General features: G+C 47.7%; 1 protein-coding gene across 4 annotated transcripts in view; it reads left to right on the forward strand.

Annotated features, from left to right (window-relative positions):
* The window catches only part of Armc9 (armadillo repeat containing 9), a 143404-nt gene that overhangs the window by 30316 nt on the left and 92580 nt on the right, over positions 1-20508 (forward strand). For all 4 annotated transcript variants that reach the window (XM_036173451.1, XM_036173452.1, XM_036173454.1 and 1 more), the window contains exons 9-12: positions 2209-2307; positions 14758-14792; positions 15717-15828; positions 17993-18085. In XM_036173451.1, coding sequence (XP_036029344.1) covers positions 2209-2307; positions 14758-14792; positions 15717-15828; positions 17993-18085 — 339 coding nt within the window. The remainder of the gene's footprint in view (positions 1-2208; positions 2308-14757; positions 14793-15716; positions 15829-17992; positions 18086-20508) is intronic.

Consider the following 20508-nt stretch of genomic DNA (forward strand, 5'->3'; position numbering starts at 1 on the left):
TGACTCTAACATCATTTTGGAGGAGACAGACGGTAGTCAGCCATGAATAAACACATAGAAAGGCAATAACACAGAAGACTACAGGAACATCCACGCCTCCCTTTTGTCTTCTGTCCTGTTAAAAATTAAGTGTCCCCATTCTGGGTGTATCTCTAGCAGCCAGGAGGATGTGATGCCTGGTGTGGCGTGATGATCAAAGATGAGCCCATAGCTCCTGCTACTGACTTTGCAAGCTGAGACTTGAGCAGATGTCAAGGCAGAGATGCCAAGGGACCTCAGGTATCAAAATGGGGAGAGGAGATGGCTAAGTTAAGAACACTGTGCTAGGCATGACAGCACACACCTTTAATCCCAGCACTTGGGAGGTAAAGGCAGGTGCATCTCTGTGTGTTTGAGGCCAGCCTGGAATACATAGTTCTAGGATAGCCAGGGCTGTGCAGAAAGACCTTGTCTCAAAAAACAAACATGCCAGGCAGTGGTGGCGCACGCCTTAATCCCAGCACTCAGGAAGCAGAGGCAGGCAGGTCTCTGAGTTCAAGGCCAGTCTGGTGTACAGAGTGAGTTCCAGGACAGCCAGGGCTGTTATACAGAGAAGCCCTGAGGAAGAACACTTGTTCTTGCATTGGACTAGGGCTCATTTCCCCTGAACTCACATAGTGGCTTCCAGGAGTGGTCTGGTGGTCTCTTCTGGTCTCCTTGGGGACCAGGCAGCTATGCAGTGCCCTTACATGTAGACAAAAACATATAAAATACACATGAAGGATGCGTTCTTTTGTGTTTTGATTTCAATTGTTTGTGTGTGGGTGTTCTGCCTGCATGTGTTTATTCACCATGTGCGTACCTGGTGCCCAAAGAGGCTGGAAGAGAGGCATCAGATCCTGTGGAACTAGAGTTACGGGCACTTGTGAGCTCCCTGATGTGGATCCTGGGTACTGAACTAAGATCCCTGGGAGAGAGCAGCAAATGCTCTTAACTGACAAGCCATCTCTGCAGCCCTGTAGCTCATCTAGAAAGATGTGCTTACGACAGACAACTCAAACAGTGCAGGGGACCCACCGTGCTTCCATCTCCTTTTGACATAGATGTTAGCATGTTTGTGTGTGCATATATTTATTTGTGAGGATGTGTGGATCCCTGGAACTAGATAACAGACAGTTGTGAACTGCCATGTGAGTGCTGGAATTGAACCCGGGGCCTATGGAACAGTAGCCAATGCTTTTAACCACTGAGCCATCTCTCCTACCTATGTGGTTAGTTACTTTTATCTCTTGGGTCAGTGTGTTAATTCTTCCCCAGACCTCTGAGGTTGTGGTGGTTACTTTTAATTGTCCACCTGACACAATCTACAGCCACCTAAGAAGAAAGCCTCAGTGAGGAATTGTCTGGATCAGCTTGGCCTATAGGCATGTCTGTGGAAGATTATTGTGATTGGGAAGATCCAGCCCACAGTGGGCAGCACTATTCCCTAGATCTGGATTCTGAACTGCGTAAGAATGGAGAAATCAAGCTAAGTAGTAAGCATGCATCATGCATTCTCTCTGCCCTTGACTGGATGTAACTGGATGCTTCAAGTTTCTATTAGTGACTTCCCCACGGTGACAGGCTGTCCCTGGAGTAGTGTGCTAAAGTAAATCCATTCCCCTTATGTTACTTTTTGTAAGTGTCTTAGTTTGGGTTTTTATTACTGTGAAGAGACACCATGTGAAGAGACCACAGCAACATGACCATGTTATAAAGAAAACATTTAATTGGGGTGGCTTGCTTACAGTTTCAGAGGTTCAGTCCATTATCATCATGGTGGAGAACATGGCAGCATGCAGGCAGACATGGTGCCGGAAAAGTAGCTGAGAATCCTACATCCTGCAGGCAACAGGAAGTCGACTGAGACACTGGATGGTATCCTAAGCATAGCAAACCTCAAAGCCCTCCCCCACAGTGACACACTTCCTCCAACAAGGCCACACCAACTCCAACAAAGCCTTAACCTCCTAATCGTGCCACTGCCTATGAGATTATGGGGGCCAATTACATCCAAACTGCCACAGGGAGGTATCTTTGTCCCAGCAACAGAAACTAGGGCAGAGGATAAAGCATCTCCAGCGTGGCTATTTCATCAGCTTACCTACAGGAAATGCTGAGAGGCAACGGGCCTTAAGGTCCTGTGGGCAGGTCGCATGCCTTTCACCTGATGGCCTCTCCTTCTTGCAGATCACCCCTGAGTACCTGCAGAGCGTCTGTGTCCGCCTCTTCAGCAACCAGATGCGGCAGAGCCTGGCACACAGTGTGGACTTCACAAGGCCTGGGACGGTGAGGTGCCATGGGAGAAAAGGTGTCCTGGGTTTCCCCCCAGACTTAAAGCGGACTTACTAAAGAGAATGAAAGTCTGTGAGAAAATGACATTCAGGAGACTGAAGCAGTTGTCTTTGGTGGTCTAGAAACTCCCAGAAGGAAAACAAAGCTGTTTTTGAGAAGGATGCAGTTGAGGGTCAGCCCTTGGGGTGAGCAAGAAGAGATGCTGTTGTGATCTGTCAGGGCAGATGTTCCTGGGCACTGAGGCCCGGGAGTCAGGAGGAACAAGTAGAAACTGCTTTGTCCTTTAAAGAACTCTTAGGGCTTGTCAGTAAAGTGCTTGGCGTGCAAGCGTGAGGACCTGCGTCTGGTCCCTGGAGCCTGGAACACTGTTGACACCCTAGTGCTGGGAAGGCAGAGGCAGGCAGGTCCCTGAGGCTTGCTGCCCAGGCCGTCTAGGCTACCTGGTGAGTTTGAGTGAGAGGCCCTGCCTCAAAGAAAGATAGATAGCACCTGAGGATTACCTACCAAGTTTGTTCTCTTACCTCCACATGTACGTGCCCACAGACATAAATGTACTTCCACATGCTTAAACACGTGTAAAAGAACTGGAGGGGAAGACTGAATGCTCTAAGACAAGATTGTTTTTAACTTTTTATTCAAAATAGTTACAAATAGCAAGGAACATTGGGGTCTTTCTTGACCAGCATTATTTGCCCCCTTGTGTATGTCTGTGTGATTTCAGTGTGTGTGTTTCTGCCCTCTCCCCTGTGTCTCCATACACACATGAACATATGCAAACACAAAAGGTTTTATCAAACATTTGTACGTGTTTGTCAGGCTGGTATATATTTACTTTTGCTTTGCCTTGTTTTGTTAGACAAGATCTCATGTAGACCAGGCCAGCATTGAACTTGCTGTCTTTTTGTTGTTGTTGTTGTTGTTTGTTTTTTTGTTTTTCTTTTTCTTTTTTGGTTTTTCGAGACAGGGTTTCCCTGTGTAGCTTTGTGCCTTTCCTGGAACTCACTTTGTAGACCAGGCTGGCCTCGAACTCACCTGCCTCTGCCTCCCGAGTGCTGGGATTAAAGGCGTGCACCACCACCGCCCGGCTGAACTTGCTATCTTGTTGATTAAATTCTGATCCTCCTGTCTCTAACTCCCATGTTCTGGATTACAGGCATGGGAGACCACACCTGACTACGGTGTGCATTTCTTTTCTTTTTCTTGTAGAGATTTATTTTGATATTTTTAATTATGTGCAGCATGTCTGCATGTGGCTATGTGCATATGAATGCATATAGGCCAGAGGCATTGGATCCCCATAGCTTTTCAGTGCTGGGAACTGAACCTGGGTCCTCTGGAAAAGCAGTAAGTGCTCTTAACTGCTGAGCCATCGCTCCAGTCCCGTGTATATTTCTGTCTTGACTGCCAGTCTCTTTGTGATCCCAGCACTAAAGAGGCTGAGGCAGGAAGGATTATAGCAAAATTGAGTTCAGCTTCAATTCCACAGGAGCATGAGAGTGGCATGGGCTGTAGCGGGAGACGGTCTCAAAGCCAAACCAAACAGGCAAAGTCATGTAATGATCAGCTCCAGTAAATTTAACGTCTGTCTTTCTGTCTGTCTACCTGATCTGTCCATTTCCATCCATCAGTGGAGCCAGTACTGCCTTTCCTAGCCACCTGACCTAGTGGCCTGGGGCCAGTGTTGTGTGAGTATCTGGACTCTAGCTCTTTTGATCTGGACCATTTCCCTGGTCTTCTCTTTGGTTTTCATTGTGTTGACACTTGAGGGAACTATAGTCCCCTGTAGAAAATCAGACTACAGCTAGGCTGGGCATGGTGGCTGGGTGGTGGTGCAGAGGCAGAGGTAGGTAGATCTCTTGTGAGTTCAAGGCCACCTGGTCTACAGAGTGAGTTCCAGGACAGCCAGAGCTGTTACATTGAGAAACCTTGTCTCAAGCCCCTCTCCCCCAATCCCACAAAGAAAGCAGAGAAGACTATACTCTCCTTGTGTTTTGGGGTTGCCGTGCGATTGGGCTCAGGCCTTGCATCCCATGCTGAATGTTCCCAGGGGAATGGCATGTTCTTCTAGGACAGCACACCTGGAAATGCACACTGTGGAGTCAGGGCTTCCTAACTCTGGGAGGCCACCAATGTCCCCAAGGACATCCTCAAAGTTCAGGAGCCACCTGCATCCTGGATCTCAGGCTTGCCTGCTGCCTGTTCAGAGGTTGGGTGGGCAAGTCCAGATCTGGGCAGAGTCCCTGGTGATCCATAGTACCCTTGGGCAATGCAACTTTAAATAGGATTCACACATTCATAAACAGAGGCCACCTTTAGTATGAAAAACAAAATTACTGCCTCCCTTACACTCAAGTAGGTTTAAAGTGGCTTATTGAAAGGTAGAGAAGATAACTATGAAAACATAGAGACCGAGAGTAGATTATGGATGAAAGAGAAGAAAGAGCAAGCCAAGTACAGGCCAGGTGAGGAAAGGTCTGAGCAGTGCCCGCCGTGCTCACTGAAGCTCGGAGCTGCTGGCCCCAGCTCTCCAGCAGTCCATGTCAAAGGAGACACAGCTTCATGGCTTGTGTGCTGCTGCAGCCAGGGGTGCAATAAGGAAATCTCACTAGGTAATAGTCTGTGTCCAAACACCCTGATGCATGCTATCTGCATGGGCCAGGAAGCACAGCCAAAAACAGATTCCTGTGAGCCACCCCTCAACACACCCCTGAGTAAACTCTTAGGTGCTTTTAAGTTCTCTGTATGCACTTGAAAATTAAAATTAAAAAATTAATTAAATTTTTCAAGTATCCATACTTTATATTTTTTTTTTCTTTTTTTGGTTTTTCAAGACAGGGTTTCTCTGTGTAGCTTTGTGCCTTTCCTTGAACTCGCTTTGGAGACCAGGCTGGCCTTGTACTCACAGAGATCCACCTGGCTCTGCCTCCCGAGTGCTGGGATTAAAGGTGTGCACCACCACTGCCCAGCCATACTTTATAATTTAAAAGCAAGTTCAATTTGTTTTTTTTTTAATATTTTATTTTATGTGTATGTTTGCCTGAATGTATGTTTGTATACTGTGTGCATGCTAAATCCACTTTTTACTTTTATTTATTATTATTAATTGATTGATTTTGAGGGAGTTTTCTGAGATAGGGGCTTTTTTCATAGCCCGCCCTGGCTGTCCTGGGACTCACCATGTGGCTTTGAACTCACAAAGATCCACCTGCCTCTGCCTCCTGAGTGCTGGGAATTACAGGCATACACTACCATTCCTGGCTAAACCCACTTTTTAAATTTGTATATTTACTTATTCCTTTTTTTTTTTTTTTCCAAGACAGGGATTCCCTGTATAGCCCCGGCTGTCCTGGAACTTGCTCTGTAGACCAAGCTGGCTATTTTATATGTATGAATGTTTTGCCTACATGAATTTCTGCACACCACGTGGATACAGTACCCACAGAGACTAGAAAAGGGTGACAGTTCCTGGGACTGGAGTCACAGACAATTGTAAGCTGCCATGTGGGTGCTGGGAATCAAATCCAGGTCTTCTGTAAGAGCAGCTGGTCCTCTTTAACTGCTGAGCCATCTCTCCACCCCCCCAAATTCATTTTTAAAAAGCCCGATAGTCACACCACTGCTTCCAGCAACTATCCCAGTACTGAGGCATAAGGCTGATTGCTCGTATGTTCCCTGTAGGAGGGATGTGGTTCAAGGTTGCAGATCAGTTATGCTTATGTGTTTACTCAAGTACTGAAGAGCTGTCACCAGAGCTGCTGGCCATGTCGGCCACTCTGTACACAGGGACAGAGACTGGGCTGTGTAGTCTGTGCCTTGGGGTATAAGTCTTAGGGAGATTTAGTATGTAGAGCAGGCTTTCCACCTGCAGGATAAAAGGCTTCAAGCTAGGCAATTGGCCAGCCACCTAGAACCTGCTAGTGTATGTAAAATTCACTGCAATGCTTTCCAATCTTAACTTCTTCACACACCTGCTTCTGAACTGGAGAACAGGACAGAACTGATGAGAGGGTTTGTAAAGATCACCATCAACACTGACAGAGCGCCTTTTGGAGAGTGTGGGCGTCATTTGTGGAGAGATCTGAGTCTGGCAATCATAGTCGTTCTGAATAGCCTACCAAACCTGGACTGCGGCCCTTAGGCAGAGCCAACACATAGGGACAGCATAGGTGAGCAAGAGCTGGCCTTGCCACAGAGCTGCCACACGGGGGCAGCATAGACAAGCAGAGCTGGCCTTGCCACAGAGCTGCCACACGGGGGCAGCATAGACAAGCAGAGCTGGCCTTGCCACAGAGCTGCCACACGGGGCAGCATAGACAAGCAGAGCTGGCCTTGCTTTCCCTAGCAGGCTCTGCCATCAGCAAGAATGGTTGCCATGTCACACAAACCCAGTAATTATCCCTCTACCCAGAAAAAAAGGAGGGCCCTGCTGGCAGAAGGCCTCACAGACTCCAGGAGAGGACAGGGCTCTCCTGCCTTGTCTCATTCCCAGACCACTGGTCCAGATGCTGCCGTGTCTGAGCTGGCTGGCGGATCCAGCTGTTCCAGAGGATTGATGTTGATGAGGTTTTGGTGTTTTGTGGTAGAGAATTCTCCTAGATGTCGTGTAACACTGACCCTGTGTGACTGACCTAACCCCAGTTTTCCTCATCTTCGTCTTCCTAGAGCCAGAACTGGGGTAGTTAGAGTCACATAGTGTTATCAGCCTCCTAGTAGAAAGAAGCCCGAGTTCTCCCCCGGGCACAGGAGATAAAACAGTTTTCTAAGATTCTGGAAGACATCCATGCTGCAATGACATTTTCACATCAGCCATCAGCAGCCCCTGAGTACTGTGGTGATGTCTCACTGTGTAGCCCTGCCTCTGCCTTCCAATGCTGGGATTCAAAGCGTGGGCCACCATGCCTGGCCTATAATCTTTGTACACTGACAAAAACTTGTAACTGCATTTCCTAGACTGTATCCCCATTGTTTTAAAAAATATTTTATTATTGCTATCTTAATAATATGTGTATGTGCTTGAATACGGTGCCCAGAAGAAGGGCATTGGATCCCCTGGAACTGGAATTGTAGGAGGTTGTAAGTCACCCAACATCAGTGTTGGGATTGAACTCAGATCCTCTGTTAGAGCAGCAAGTGCCCCTGAGCTCTGAGTATCTCTCCAGTCCCTGTGTCCCCATTGTTATGGAATGTATTCCTAGTGCTTAGGGCACACAAGTCACACACATGCAGTTAAAGGGAGCCTGCTGAAGAGTCAGCTCGACCACTCGGGTTAGGGCTATATGAGCCTTCAGCTTGAAAACAGCCATTTAGCAGTATATTTATGGCAGACCACTTTCTCAACTTAGCCATCTCCCATAGCTTACCTGATGCCTCGGTTAAATACAGCTCCTCCAGACCTTTAAAAATGTAAACTTGTGATGTTCTGCGCCTCAGCCTTTAGCTTCTCAGTACCTTTGTGTCTGTGTTTTATTGTTTTGAGACAGGGTTCCAGGCTAGCCTGGAACTCACAATCCTGCTTCACTCCTTCCCAGCATTGTGGTGCCATGCAAGCACCACCTTGTCCAGCCTAACTACACTGTTTTTCTTTTTTGATTTTTGTTTGTTAGTTTTTTGAGACAGAGTTTCTCTGCATAGCCTTAACTGTCCTGGAACTCACTCTGTCGACCAGACTGGCCTCAAACTCTCAGAGATTCACTTGCTTCTACCTCCCAAGTGCTGGCATTAAAAGTGTGTGCCACCTCCGCCTCACTACCTAACTACATTTTGGAGAGAATTCTCTGTCCTTGTCAGCTTGATTTTTAGTTCTTTTACTAAGAGGTTTTCTGCTCTTCCCTGTTCCCCTTCCCAAATTGGTAGTTTTCCTGTCTTGATTGCCTGCTCCCTGTCCCGGAAGCTGCTTCTAAATTACCATATAGAGACTTAATATTATTTATAAATGCTCAGCCAATAGCTCAGGCTTGTTACTAGCTAACTCTTACACTTAAATTAACCCACATTTCTATTTGTGCTTTGCCACGTGGCTCATGGCTTGTTACATCATTTTTTTACATGTCCTGCTTGCTCAGCAGCTGGCTGGCATCTCCCCTGACTCTGTCCTTCTTCTTCCCATCATTCTCAGTTTTGCTTTCCTGACTGACTTTCTGCCCAGCTACCGGCCTGTCAGCTTTTTATTAACCAGTGAGAATAATAAATATTCATAATGCAGAAAAAATTGTTCCACAGCAACCCCTCCCCACATAATACATTTCTCCACTGCCATAGCAAGCCAGGTCAAGCCAAATTGAAAAAGTATAACAACAGGTTTATTTGAGCAAAGCAACTCCCAGGCAGGGTCTCCAGTCCCAGAGATCGAGGCCAAGGCTGGAGAAGCCACGCCCAAATGAAAGCAGAGAGGTTATATAGGTTGTAGACAAGGGGTGATGCTGTGTCTGCCACAAGCTGGGGTCACAGCTGAGTGCTTTAGATGGGGACTTAGGCAGCTAGCAACTTCAGGGGAGGAGCTGCCTTAGCCACCAAGAATGCTGAACTGGGCTTTTGGCACCTTCCCTCTGTTTGGAGACTCTGAGTGGGTGGGATTTGGAGAGAGACAGGAATGGGGCTTTCCTGATTATGCTGGAGTGAGCTGGAGGCTCCAGCCGAACACTTACCTTGTAGAGATGTAGTTATTGTTCGGTTTTTGTTTGTTTGTTTGTTTGGTTGGTTGGTTGGTTGGTTTTTTTGAGACCAGGTTTCTCTGTGTAGTCTTGCTGCTGTCCTGGAATTGCACTGTAGACCAGGCTGGCCTCATACTCAGAATCGGCCTGCCTCCTGAGTGCTGAGACTAAACACATGTGTCACCACACTCAGCACTTTGTAGGGTTTTGGTTTGAAGACAGTGTGGAGATGACCATCCAGCCTGTGGCTGTCTTGAAGCTGCAGCTACATTTGTGTGTGGTGCTGTGGCTGAGAGCACATGGCCCATCCTTCCCTTCTCTGCTACTGCCCTCTAGAAACGTGAACATAGAAGTACTGGAGGATAGCTGGGGGACAGCCCTTTCCACCGCATGCCAAGGGCCTGCCTTCATAGGAGTGTGTAAGAGTCGACTGACCATGAGAAAGAACCTGGCCAGCTCTCAAGTTGAAATGCAAGTCATATCCCACCTAAGTGAGTCCCAAGACCCAGTAGTGTCCTAAGGGGCTTGTGAGTTTGTGAGAAGTTTTTACTGAAATGAATCTTTATTTGGCCAAACAGCACAACTGGGAACTAGCCCTCCCTTTTCCCCACATCCAGGTAAGGATGTATTGGAGATAAGAGTTAAAATACCTCCATGATAGCAGTAAGTCCACAAAAGACCTAGAGCATGGGAGCATTGGAGGGGACTGCATTCACCCTGTCCTTTGTTTCAGTCAAATGCTGCAGGGGTTGTGGTGGCCGTTCCTCAGGGTGGACTGTACAGTTGTGGAGGAGCAGGGCCATACACGGTTCTTCTTCATGTCGTGTAATCCTTGCTCTGGCTGAAGCTCAGCATCTCCAGCCCTTCTCACCTCTGGTGCCTTCCCTAGGACTTCGAAGGCTTCCTGCAGCTGGCCACATGGCCACTCCACTTCAGACTCAGTGTGGCAAGAGAGTCACCTGCTGAGATCCCACCCCTTGCTGCTCACACATGGACGTGTGCTCTGTACGCCCCTCCCCCCAATCTAGAACTTTAATCAGCTGGTAGAACCATTATTGGCTGTTAGCTCTGACCTTCCCTAGCTCCAGACATGGGCTTCCAGACTCCTTCCATAAACATTGTGTGTGCCCACCATCCACTCCGCCCTGTTGCCTGCTGCAGAGAATGACATTCCAGAAAGCACCTGGAGGTCACCCGGGGAGGGCCTGGTCATCGGGATCTGGCAGAGCGGCCCTCTCTGCTGTGTTAGTTGCTTGGAGTTGTTGAAACTGTCCCTAGTTCTCTTCTGGCTCCGAGCCAGGGCCTCCTCAGTGTCCTGCTGGTCACTCAGCTTTCTGGGTGTGTCTCAGCGGTAGTAGTCACATTACCCCTTTGTGCAGTGACTGCTTCGGGGCAAAGTCAGTCCCGTCCCCTCCCCGTCCACCTGAGACAGGTGTCAAGCTGCCCCCACTTCCTACTCCTAGCAAGGCCAAGCACCTCTTCCTTCTAGCCTCTCCTTTTCTTTTTCCTCTCCTTTCCTTTTTTTGTTTTTAAATTTTTTTGAGACAGGATTTCACTGTAGCTTTGGCCTGGATCTCACTCTGTAGCTCAGGCTGGCCTCGAACTCACAGAGATCTGTCTGCCTCTGCCTCCTGAGAGCTGGAATTATAGGCGTTCACCACCACCGCCCAGCTCTTTTCAGCCTTTCTTGTGCTCACATTTTTCAAAACCATGTTTGCAGACTAAACCTGGCCTAGAACGAACAACCTTTGATTTAGGAAGCATGCTGCCATGTGAAATCCCTGGCTCACTGTTGTGCAAGGCCCTTGGTAGAGGGCCACTCTCCCTCCGGAACTGCCCCTGGGAGTACTGTCCTCGATGTCACACCTGAACTGAGCTCTCCAGAGACACTTCACAGCCTGACCCCACAGGTCCTCAGGTTGTTCCCATCAGGTGTCTCAGGCCTGCAGCTGCTCCGCACCTCCTGGACACCAGGCCTTAGGCCAGAGCTGCTGGGAAGGCAGGGCTTCCTGTGTCTGAGGAAAGAGGAAGGTGTCGCATTTTCACCTTGGCTTGTGTACACCTTTGTCTCCACATCTAAGAATCCCAAGAGCTTTCACTGACCGGATTCGGTCCTTGACACCTTGGGCCGTGGCCTGTTCTACTGCGTCCTCTCTGTCCCAGCATTCTCCAGGCTTCTCCAGGGGGCGCCACCAACTCGCTGTTCAGGGAGCATGGGAGCACTGTCTGCCGCCTGAGTCTCACCCTCAGCTGTGGTGGCCCTTTCCTGTCTCAGGACAGAGTCCTAGAAACCAAATAGCACCCTCTAGGACAGAGTCAGGCCTCCGTAACAAGGACGTCCTTTCTGGGGCTTGCTCCTTCAGCATTAGGAATCTGCTGTTGGGTCAGGCAGCGGTGGCACACACCTTTAGTCCCAGCACTTGGGAGGCAGAGGAAAGTGGATCTTTGAGTTCAAGGCCAACCTGGTCTACATAGTGAGTTCTAGGACACTATGGCTACACAGAACTCTGTCTCAAAAAGCAAGCAAACAAACAAAAACTCCACTTGCCTCAGTAAAGGGCTTAGTGTGACTGTGATAGATTTTCTTCTGCTGGGGCTGTCCCCTGCCAGCTTGTGGGCTCTGCATGTCCCCCACACACTGCAGTGTCCACAGCCATGGGACAGTGACCCAAATGCAGGCAGCAGGGGCCGTGCTCATAACTGGCTTGAGAGCCTGCAGCGGGTGCCTTAGAGATCCAGTGCATGTTCTGGGTTGCTCAGAGGAAGTTCAGAAAGCCTCCTTGGTGTTTGTGTGTGATGACCAGGACTTGTGGGGCTGGGATATGGTTCAGCTGGTAGAATGCCTAGCATGAATTAAGCCTTGGGTTCAATCACCAGCACCAAACCGGGAGTGGTGGCTCATACCTGCAGTCCCAGCATTCAGGAGGACCAGAAGCTCAAGGCCATTCTCAGTTAAATAGTGACTTTGAAGCCAGCCTGGGTTCCATGAGATCTTGTCTCAGAACCTACAGGAAGGAAAGAAGTAGGGCTTCTTTGAAGTCCCCATGCCTTGAGAGGGCCACTCCAGGTGTCAGTGTAGAGGCCAGCCTCAAGTTGTTACACTGAGCACCCCCGGTGGAGGGAGGGGCTTGGGCAGGCAGGTGGAGAAGAAGAAACTACACTGTTTGTCCCAGCCTCACCGGGTCCCCACACACAGTGTGGCTCTCACTGGCACGTGGGTACTGCCTGTGTCTCGTGGATGGAATGTCAAGTCTGGAGTCATTTAGCTCGTATCTGAAGAGATTTGACTGTTTCTATATACCAGGCTGGTAGTCAGCAGACAGTGAGATGATTAACAAGCTCGTGAGGCCATGACACTAGGTGTGGCTCAGTTGGTAGAGTGCACGCTTAGCTTGCATGAAGCCTTGGGTTCCATTCCCCACACCATGGAAAACCAGGGATAGTGGTGGATACCTGAAGTCCCAATAATCCAGGATGTGAGGCAGGAGGATCAAAGGTTTGAAGTCATTCTTGCTTATGTAGCAAGTTTGAGTCTAGCCTGGGCTACATGAGACTTGGTTTAAAAAACAACCCATAAAATCACATAAGTCCCTGTATACAACAGAGGAGCAACAACCAACAGCATCTGCAGACTGATCTTAAGGGCAGACTCACCCGGTGGGAGCTGCTGGGGAGGGACGCGCTCCACACCCAGTGCAGAGGTTGGAGAATGCTTAGTTGTACCAGAGGAAGCTTCGAGGACGTAAGGGCATAGGGCTGTGCTGGGGTCCTTCTCCCTGGGCCCGTAGTCACAGCTGCGTGGGAAAGGGAAGGAGAAAGGATGTGGAGAGGGGAGAGGTATAGCCAGCTAAAGGTAGGAGGCGCAAAAGTGACTGGTGAAGGTCCTTGACCCAGTGTAGCAGGAGGGCCTGAGGTAGAAGACGTCTTAACGGGAGAGATGAGTTTCACTGGGGAGCTAGGAATGGCTGTTTTTAGTGATTCTTAGAGATTTGTATTTGGTGTGTGTATATTAACATTTAGCAGCTCCATGTGCTCACTTGACCCAGCTGACTTTCTCCCCCGTGTCCTGCTGTTTTTAATGTGTGAGATGATATTAGGTGAGTAGAGGATCTCAGGCTTGTTTCTGAACAGCTTAGTAAGCTGATAATAGGAATAGGTAACTTTTTGGTCAAGACAGCCAAGGATTAAAATGTGAAAACTGCTGGGAGAATAGAGCAGCCTGCTTGCCTAGTGCTTGCAAGGCTCTGGGTTCAGATCCCCCAGCACCACAAAACTGTGAACACATAAATGTCATGAGGCATTTAGAAGTGAGGCTTGGCCAGGTGGTGATGGCGCACACCCTTAATTCCAGCACTTGGAGGCATCTCTGAGTTCTAGGCCAGCCTGGTCTACAAAGCCAAGGCTACACAGAGGAACTCTGTCTCTGAGGAAAAGAAAAGAAAAAGAAGGAAGGAAAGGAGGAAAGAGAGAGAGATAAAGAGAAGAGGGGTGGGAGAGGGTTTGCTGTCTACACGGTGGGATCTGTGGTCTGTAAACTTGGCAGCGGGAAGCAGTCAGAACCAGGGTCCTTGGCAAGACTACTTCCTTAGTATCAGCGGGGGCTCTGGAGTAACTCTTGGGAGTCGGTCCTCATTCATTCGTCAAGTGCTAACAGGTGTCTCTGGATGCCCAGTGTTGGGAATGAGTGACGTATCTTCAAAAGCTTCTAAGGAGATAGAGTCCCTCTGTGTCCCTCACTGGCTTCAGGAACTGATGACATTTGGTTCCTTTTTTCCTCTGCTTAGTTTTTCTCTCTTGGGTCTGCTTTTTTCCCCCCGCCCTCTTCTTCCTTTTTCTTCGCAAACTGAAGGTGGTAGGCCAGCACTCTGCTCTTTAGCTGTGCCTGCCCTCTTCTCTCCGAGTCCTTTGAAGCCAGTTCCAGATACTGTCTAACCAATAAACAAAAACCCACATCGGACAGAGAGATTTCAAAACAAACACAACCCACAAATAAACAGATTCAACAGGAATCCCCAACACCAGTTCAGTCTACACTCAAAATTTTTAATGTTGCAATTTTATTTTACATTTGGTTTGTGTTGTCATATACATACCTCAGGTTGCATTTCTTTTTTTTTAAACCTTTTTAGAGCTTTATTGAGAAGTGGGGAGAGGAGAGAGAGAGAGGGGGGGAGAGAGAGAGAGAGAGAGAGCGAGCACAGGGTGCATTTCTTTACTCCTCTATATTCCTCATTTTTGATCTGGCAATGCCCATAGTGCAAACAAATAATGATGTATACTTGCACCCCACATGCAAACTAGATGGGACCGTGTGACTGTCCGTAAAGGAGGTGGTGAACTGGCCTGCAGGCATGATAAAGGGGTGAAGTGAAAGGGAATTGTAAATTTTTTCTTTTCTTTGTTTCTTTGTTTGTTTATGCGCATTGGTGTTTTGCCTGCATGCATGTCTTTGTGAGGGTGCCAGATCCCCTGGAACTGGATTTACAGACAGCTGTGAGCTGCCACGTGGGTGCTGGGAATTGAACTTGGGTCCTCTGAAAGAACAGTCTGTGGTCCTAACCACTAAGCCATTTCTTCAGGTCCCGTAAATTTTTTGTTTGTTTTCTTTTTCTAAGATGGGGTTTCTCTGTGTAGCCCTGGCTGTCCTGGAACTCCCTCTGGAGACCAGGCTGGCCTGGAAGACACTGCTGCACCAAACACTTTGCAGATGGTTGCTTATGTGCTGTTAATCGGGTCTGGGGTGAATAATTGTGTCAGTGTTTAACACAGTCTCTTTGCTCCTGCCCTCCCTCAGGCCTCAACCATGTTACGGGCCTCTTTGGTACCTGAGTAAGTAATCATTCTTAGGAGTTTTTATTACTTGTATTCTAAAATTGTAAGAGAACATTAAATAGCAAAAAATCTGTTGGCTTATTCCTACGGTGTTCTTAGAAATGAGTTCTATCCTCCTGCCTCAGCCTCCAGGTTCTGAAATTAGAAGTATTAGCCACCACACCCAGTTTGTTTTAGTAATTTTGAGATGCAAATTGACTATTACAAAACTTCTTTGTAAAAATTCTCCTTTGAAGATGTATTTATTTATGTGTATGTGCATTCTAGCTTACCCGTGTACACCGCATGCACACAGTGCTTTCCGAGCCTGAAGAGAGTATTGGGTCCCCTGGAACTGGAGTTACAGATGGTTGTGAGCTGCCATGTGGTGCTGGGAATAGAACCTGGGTCCTCTGCAAGAGCAGCCAGTGCCCTTAACTGCTGAGCGTCTCTCCAGCCCCCCAAGACTTCCCAGTGTTAGTATTTCATACAAGCCCTGTGCAGTTAGCAAAGCCAAAGGTCAGCATGGGTGTGGGGAGTTGGACTTCAGTGACAAGCCTGTAATCACTGCACTTGGGAGGCTGAGGTGGGAGGGTCAGCCCGGGCCACACAGTGGGACCCTGTTTGAACACTAAAACAAAACAAAACCTAGTATGCAATTTTTTTCTTATTATAGAAAATTTGCATGCCATTGAAATCTGAGAAGAAATAAATTTAGAATAAATTTACATAAAATCCATCCATCAGCAGGGATGAGCTGGGTGGGGCCCTGGACACTAGGCTCCCAAGGGAAGGCTCTGTCTATTTTGGGAGCCCACAGTTGGGGTGGCATTTGGGCCACTGTTGGTTGCTTGAGTCTAAGTAGATGTCTTGGTGCTCGGGAGATGGAATAACATGCCCCTTTGCCCTTTTTTTTCTCTTTGAACTTGCGATGCTGAGTAGGAAGTTGAAGGATGTCCCGTTACTGCCCTCCCTGGATTATGAGAAACTGAAGAAGGATTTGATTTGGGGCAGTGACCGCTTGAAAGCCTTCTTGTTGCAGGCTCTGCGCTGGGTAGGTACCTTCCCCTTGAAGTTAATAACAAAAAAAAACAGAGAGAAAGCTCCAGCGCTGCTTTGCTCGGCTGGCTACCTGGTGACTTGGCTGCTATCTCATAATTAATCCCTTTGCTAAAATCCTTTTCTGATGCCTGCCACCGAGACCTGAGGTTAAAAGCCACTCCAGCCAGGTGTGGGAGCACAGGCCTTGACTCCCAGCTTGCAGAGTTCTGTAAGTTCAGGGCCAGCCTGGTCCACACAGCAGGATCCAGACCAGACCGGGGCTATGTAGTGAGGCTCTGCCCCCTACCCCCAGCAAGCAAAGCAGCTCCCGAGTTAGGCCTTGGCTGCATCCTTGAGCACTCTGTACTGGTGTCAGCGGCCCCTGCCATTCAGCCACTGCTTGGTCAGGTGCTACATTCAGCTTGGGGTCTGCATCTTAGTTAGAGCATGTAGCCAAACCCAGTCACAGCTCCAGAGACCCTGGGTACAAGTACTGACCAGTTTGCCACACTGGGGAGGCCTCATCTGGATTCCTATTCTTCAGTAGTTAGGTTGATCAGTTGCAGCCTGTGGTTTGTTTTCAAGTGTTCCAGACCCCTCTACATTCTCAGAAATTATTGTGGACCCCAAAGAGTTTTGTTTGTATGGATTTTATTTATCTTAACAGTAGTTACACATTAGAAAGTTAAAACAGAAAACTGGAGAATGTATCATTCCCTGTAAAATTAACAAATGACATGTTAACACAAATAACAGTAACTAGTTTCCAAACAACAAATGAAGTGAATGCAGAGTGGTGTTGGCGTTGTGCATCTTTGTAACTGTCTCCAGGTTCTCAGAACCTGCTTTTGTGTTAGAATTGTCAGTATCACACTCGCACAACCTCTGAGAAAGTGATCAAGAATGGCAGAACCCATTTCAGTGTCAGTGGGAAAATAGTCATGTCCCTTCCAAACCCATGAAAGAGTTTTGGGATGCCCAGAGTTCTCTGAACTACACTTTAAGTATTACAGGCCAGAGCCTTTCACTAAACAGTCCATTGTAACTCACCCTAGAGGAGTGTCAAGTGGATCCCCGTATTTCAGGGTACAATGCTTCAGAATTCTTTGAGCAACTTCACCACCTTTGAGTGGAAACAGTCCTCACTGGTCCTTAGCATCTGGTGATGCATCCTGGACTGTGCATCATTGGGAACTATGAGGAATACTTGGAGTCCAAGGGGAGAGAACTCTGCGGTGCCTGCTCTGGTTTGTGGGGGCCTGCTGACCAAGGTGGGTGGGCAGCCTGAGTGATCATCAGGGCTGCCCCAACCCTGGTTTGCTTGTGTCTACTCATGTCACCACACTCACCCTGGTTGCCTGAGTTTGCCACTCAGCAATGGCTCAGTCTATCCACTCCCTGGGCCTCTTGCTGGGACAGGGCCTCCCTTTCTACAGAAAACAGGCACTTTGACCAGATAATCAGGAAGCATGCGGCTGTTCAATGGCTTTGCTTGTGTTCTTCTCCAGTGCTCCATCCAACTTCTTGGCTCCACAAGAATTCCCCCATGTGAGTCTTGGCACAGTCCTTTAGCAGACCCCTCTTAGTGGTGATAAGGTCAGCTGGCAGCATGCCCTTCCCTCTGAAGGTCTCTCCTTCCTCCTGTCTGCTGTGTCTGTTGACTCTGGCTTGGCCTTTGTCCTTGCTACAGACCAGGATGTTCTGAACACATTACGCTTGTCCTCAGACAGAAGCAGATTCTGAGCCTCAGGGTGTTTATTTAAGACTTTTTTTCCTGGAAAAGCAATTTGCTCGTGTCACACACACAACTTTCTCCTGTCCTAACCAAGCTGTACACAGCAGCCATGTGAACCTGCACATCACACCAACTTTTCTTCTTCTGCTGTGGATAGCACACAAATTTATATGGCACCATGTCAGATTTAGTGGCTTCCCAAATTCTAACCAGCTAGCCAGCCTCTCTCCCATCTGCCTCCCCACCTCCATTGCTCATTAGTCCTTTTGGATAGGGTCATTGAGAGTCTTCTAGAGGTAGCCTGGGCCCACTTTCTGAGCTGGACCACTCCCTACCCCCACTTCCACACTCACCTTCCTCCCTGCTGGTTGACCATTTGCGCACCCTTCAGGGCCTAGCTCTTGCCTCTGTAGGAGTTTGCTACTTTGGTTTTTCTTTGCAGCGCTTGACCACATCCCATCCTGGAGAGCAGAGGGAGACAGTCCTGCAAGCCTACATCAGCAATGACCTCTTGGATTGTCACAGCCACAACCAGGTTGGTAAGAGGTGGCCAGGGCCTTCCGTGGTAGGAAAGGACCTTAGCAGACATGAGGCTTTGGTTTCTCTAGACACTATCAGTGTGCTGACCTTGTAGTATGAGCTTATCAGCTGCTTGAGGTCTGTTCGCCTCTTGATCTACTCTTCAGTTCTGGAGAGTCCTGAACAAGCTGGTGGCTTGTAGGCTCCACAGCTCTCTTCTGCTGGTTTTCCCGCCCTCTTGCTCCTCCCACTTGAGTTGTGCTCCGTTTTCAAAGTCAGTGGGTTGCAATAGTGGTTTTTGTCTAAGTGCTACATATGTGTGTGTGTGTGTGTGTGTGTGTGTGTATGTGTGTGTGTGTGTGTGTATTTTACATCTGCATGTGTGTATGTGCACCACATGTATGCACTGCCCATGGAGGCCAGAAGGCAGTGTCAGAACACCTGGAACTAGAGTCACAGTTGTAAACCCCAGTGGGTGCTGGAAATTGAACCCTGTCCTCTGGAAGAACACCTAGTCAGTGCTCTTAACTGTTGAGCCATCTCTCCAACCCCTTGGGTTAGGGTCTTTTATAGTCAAATTTACTATGTGGGATGAAGATGACCTTGAACTTCAGAACTTCCTGCCTCTACAACCTCCTGAAGCCTGGGATCATAGGTTTGTGCCCATGGCTAGTTTACATGGTGCTGGGCATTACATTTAGGGCTTTGTGCATACTAGACAAGCACTCTACCAACAGCTCATCCCCAGCCTTGTTTTGTTTCTAAGAAGGAATGACTTCGGGTTCTCTAAAGATACTAGGCAGTTTGTAGGGTAGGAAGACTCCTTGGTAATGCAGATGCTGGGCCACCATGATTCCAAAATGGACTGGGCTCTTCGGAAGGGAAATTGAACTAGTTGTCTAGTTATTTCTCCCTTAGTGGTTCTCAAAGTTTAGTGTGCAGCACCATCAACCTGAAGGAACTTATTTCAAACTGCACACACCTGACAGTTCTAGCTCTTCAGTATTATGTATGCATCTGAAGAGCACACTTCCTTAATTCAAGAAATATTGCCTTTCCAGATTCATAGTTCTACTTATTATTCACAAAAAAATGAATGTAGAGAATATTTGGAAAATTTGAAGTTGTTTTTCCATCACCCAGATTAAGAAATAGAAACTTGGGCTGGAGAGATGTCTCAGCCACTAAAGGCCAGGCTCAGAACCAAAAATATAAAGAAACAGAAACTTCTAGCACTTTAGAAACTTATAGGTTGCATCCCCTTTCCTTTCTTCTTTTATAAAGGAATAGCTACCAATCCAATCTCAGGATGAAGGAGGCAGAGGTCTACATAGTGAATCCAGGATAGCTAGGGCTACACAGACCCTGTCTAGAAAGAAAAAGAAAGGAAGGAAGGAAGGAAGGAAGGAAGGAAGGAAGGGAGAGAGAGATGCCACCATCCCAATTTTTAAAATTACAGTATAATACTGTGTTAGTTGGGTTTCTATTGCTGTGAAGAGACACCATGACCACAACAACTCTTACAATGGAAAACATTTCATGGGGTGGTTTACAGTTTCGGAGATTTAGTCCATTATCATCATGGTGGGACATGGTGGCATGCAGGTAGACATGATGCTGGAGAAGGAGCTGAGGTTTCTACATCTTGATCCACAGGCAGCAGGAAGTGAACTGTGTACCACACTGAGCGTAGCTTGAGCATAGGAGGCCTCAAAGCCTATCTCCACAGTGACACACTTCCTCCACAGAGCCACACCTACTCCAGCAAGGCCACACCTCCTAATAGTGCCACTCCCTTTGGAGGCCATTTTCTTTCAAATCACCACATTCCACTCCCTGGCCCCCAAAGGCTTATAGCCATATCATAATGCAAAAATGCATTCAGTCCTACTTCAAAAGTCCCCATAGTCTAAAATAGTTTTCAAACTTATTTAAAAATCTAAAATTCAAAGTTTCTTCTGAGATTCATGTAATCTCTTAACTGTAATCCCCTGTAAAATTAAAACTGCTGCACATAAACAATAAGTAGTGGAACCCAGGCTGTCTAGCTACTTTAAAGCTGAATATTAAAAATAATTTAAGTATAACTCCAGAGAAGCCAGTGTAACTCCCACCAGAGGAAGAAAGGAAGAAATCTGACATCCAGGAGCACCTTCTGTGTGCAAATTATTCTATTATTAGCTTTTCCATAAGATCTTGGTTGGTCCTTACACTTGAAATATGGGCATTATAATCTTTACAAGTGAGAAATAGAGGCTCAGGATGAGGTGTAATGTCCTAGCCTAGTTTTGTTGATACTGTGATAAAATGCTGTGACAAAACCAACTTGGGGGAGAAAGAGTTTATTTTCACTCATAAATCCATCTTTGCCAGCAAATCTAGACAGCAGGATTGTGGTGGCACAGCTGGTCACATCCACAGTTAAGCAGAGAGAAATGG

Source organism: Onychomys torridus, chromosome 23, assembly GCF_903995425.1.
Source record: "Onychomys torridus chromosome 23, mOncTor1.1, whole genome shotgun sequence".
Lineage (NCBI taxonomy): Eukaryota > Metazoa > Chordata > Mammalia > Rodentia > Cricetidae > Onychomys > Onychomys torridus.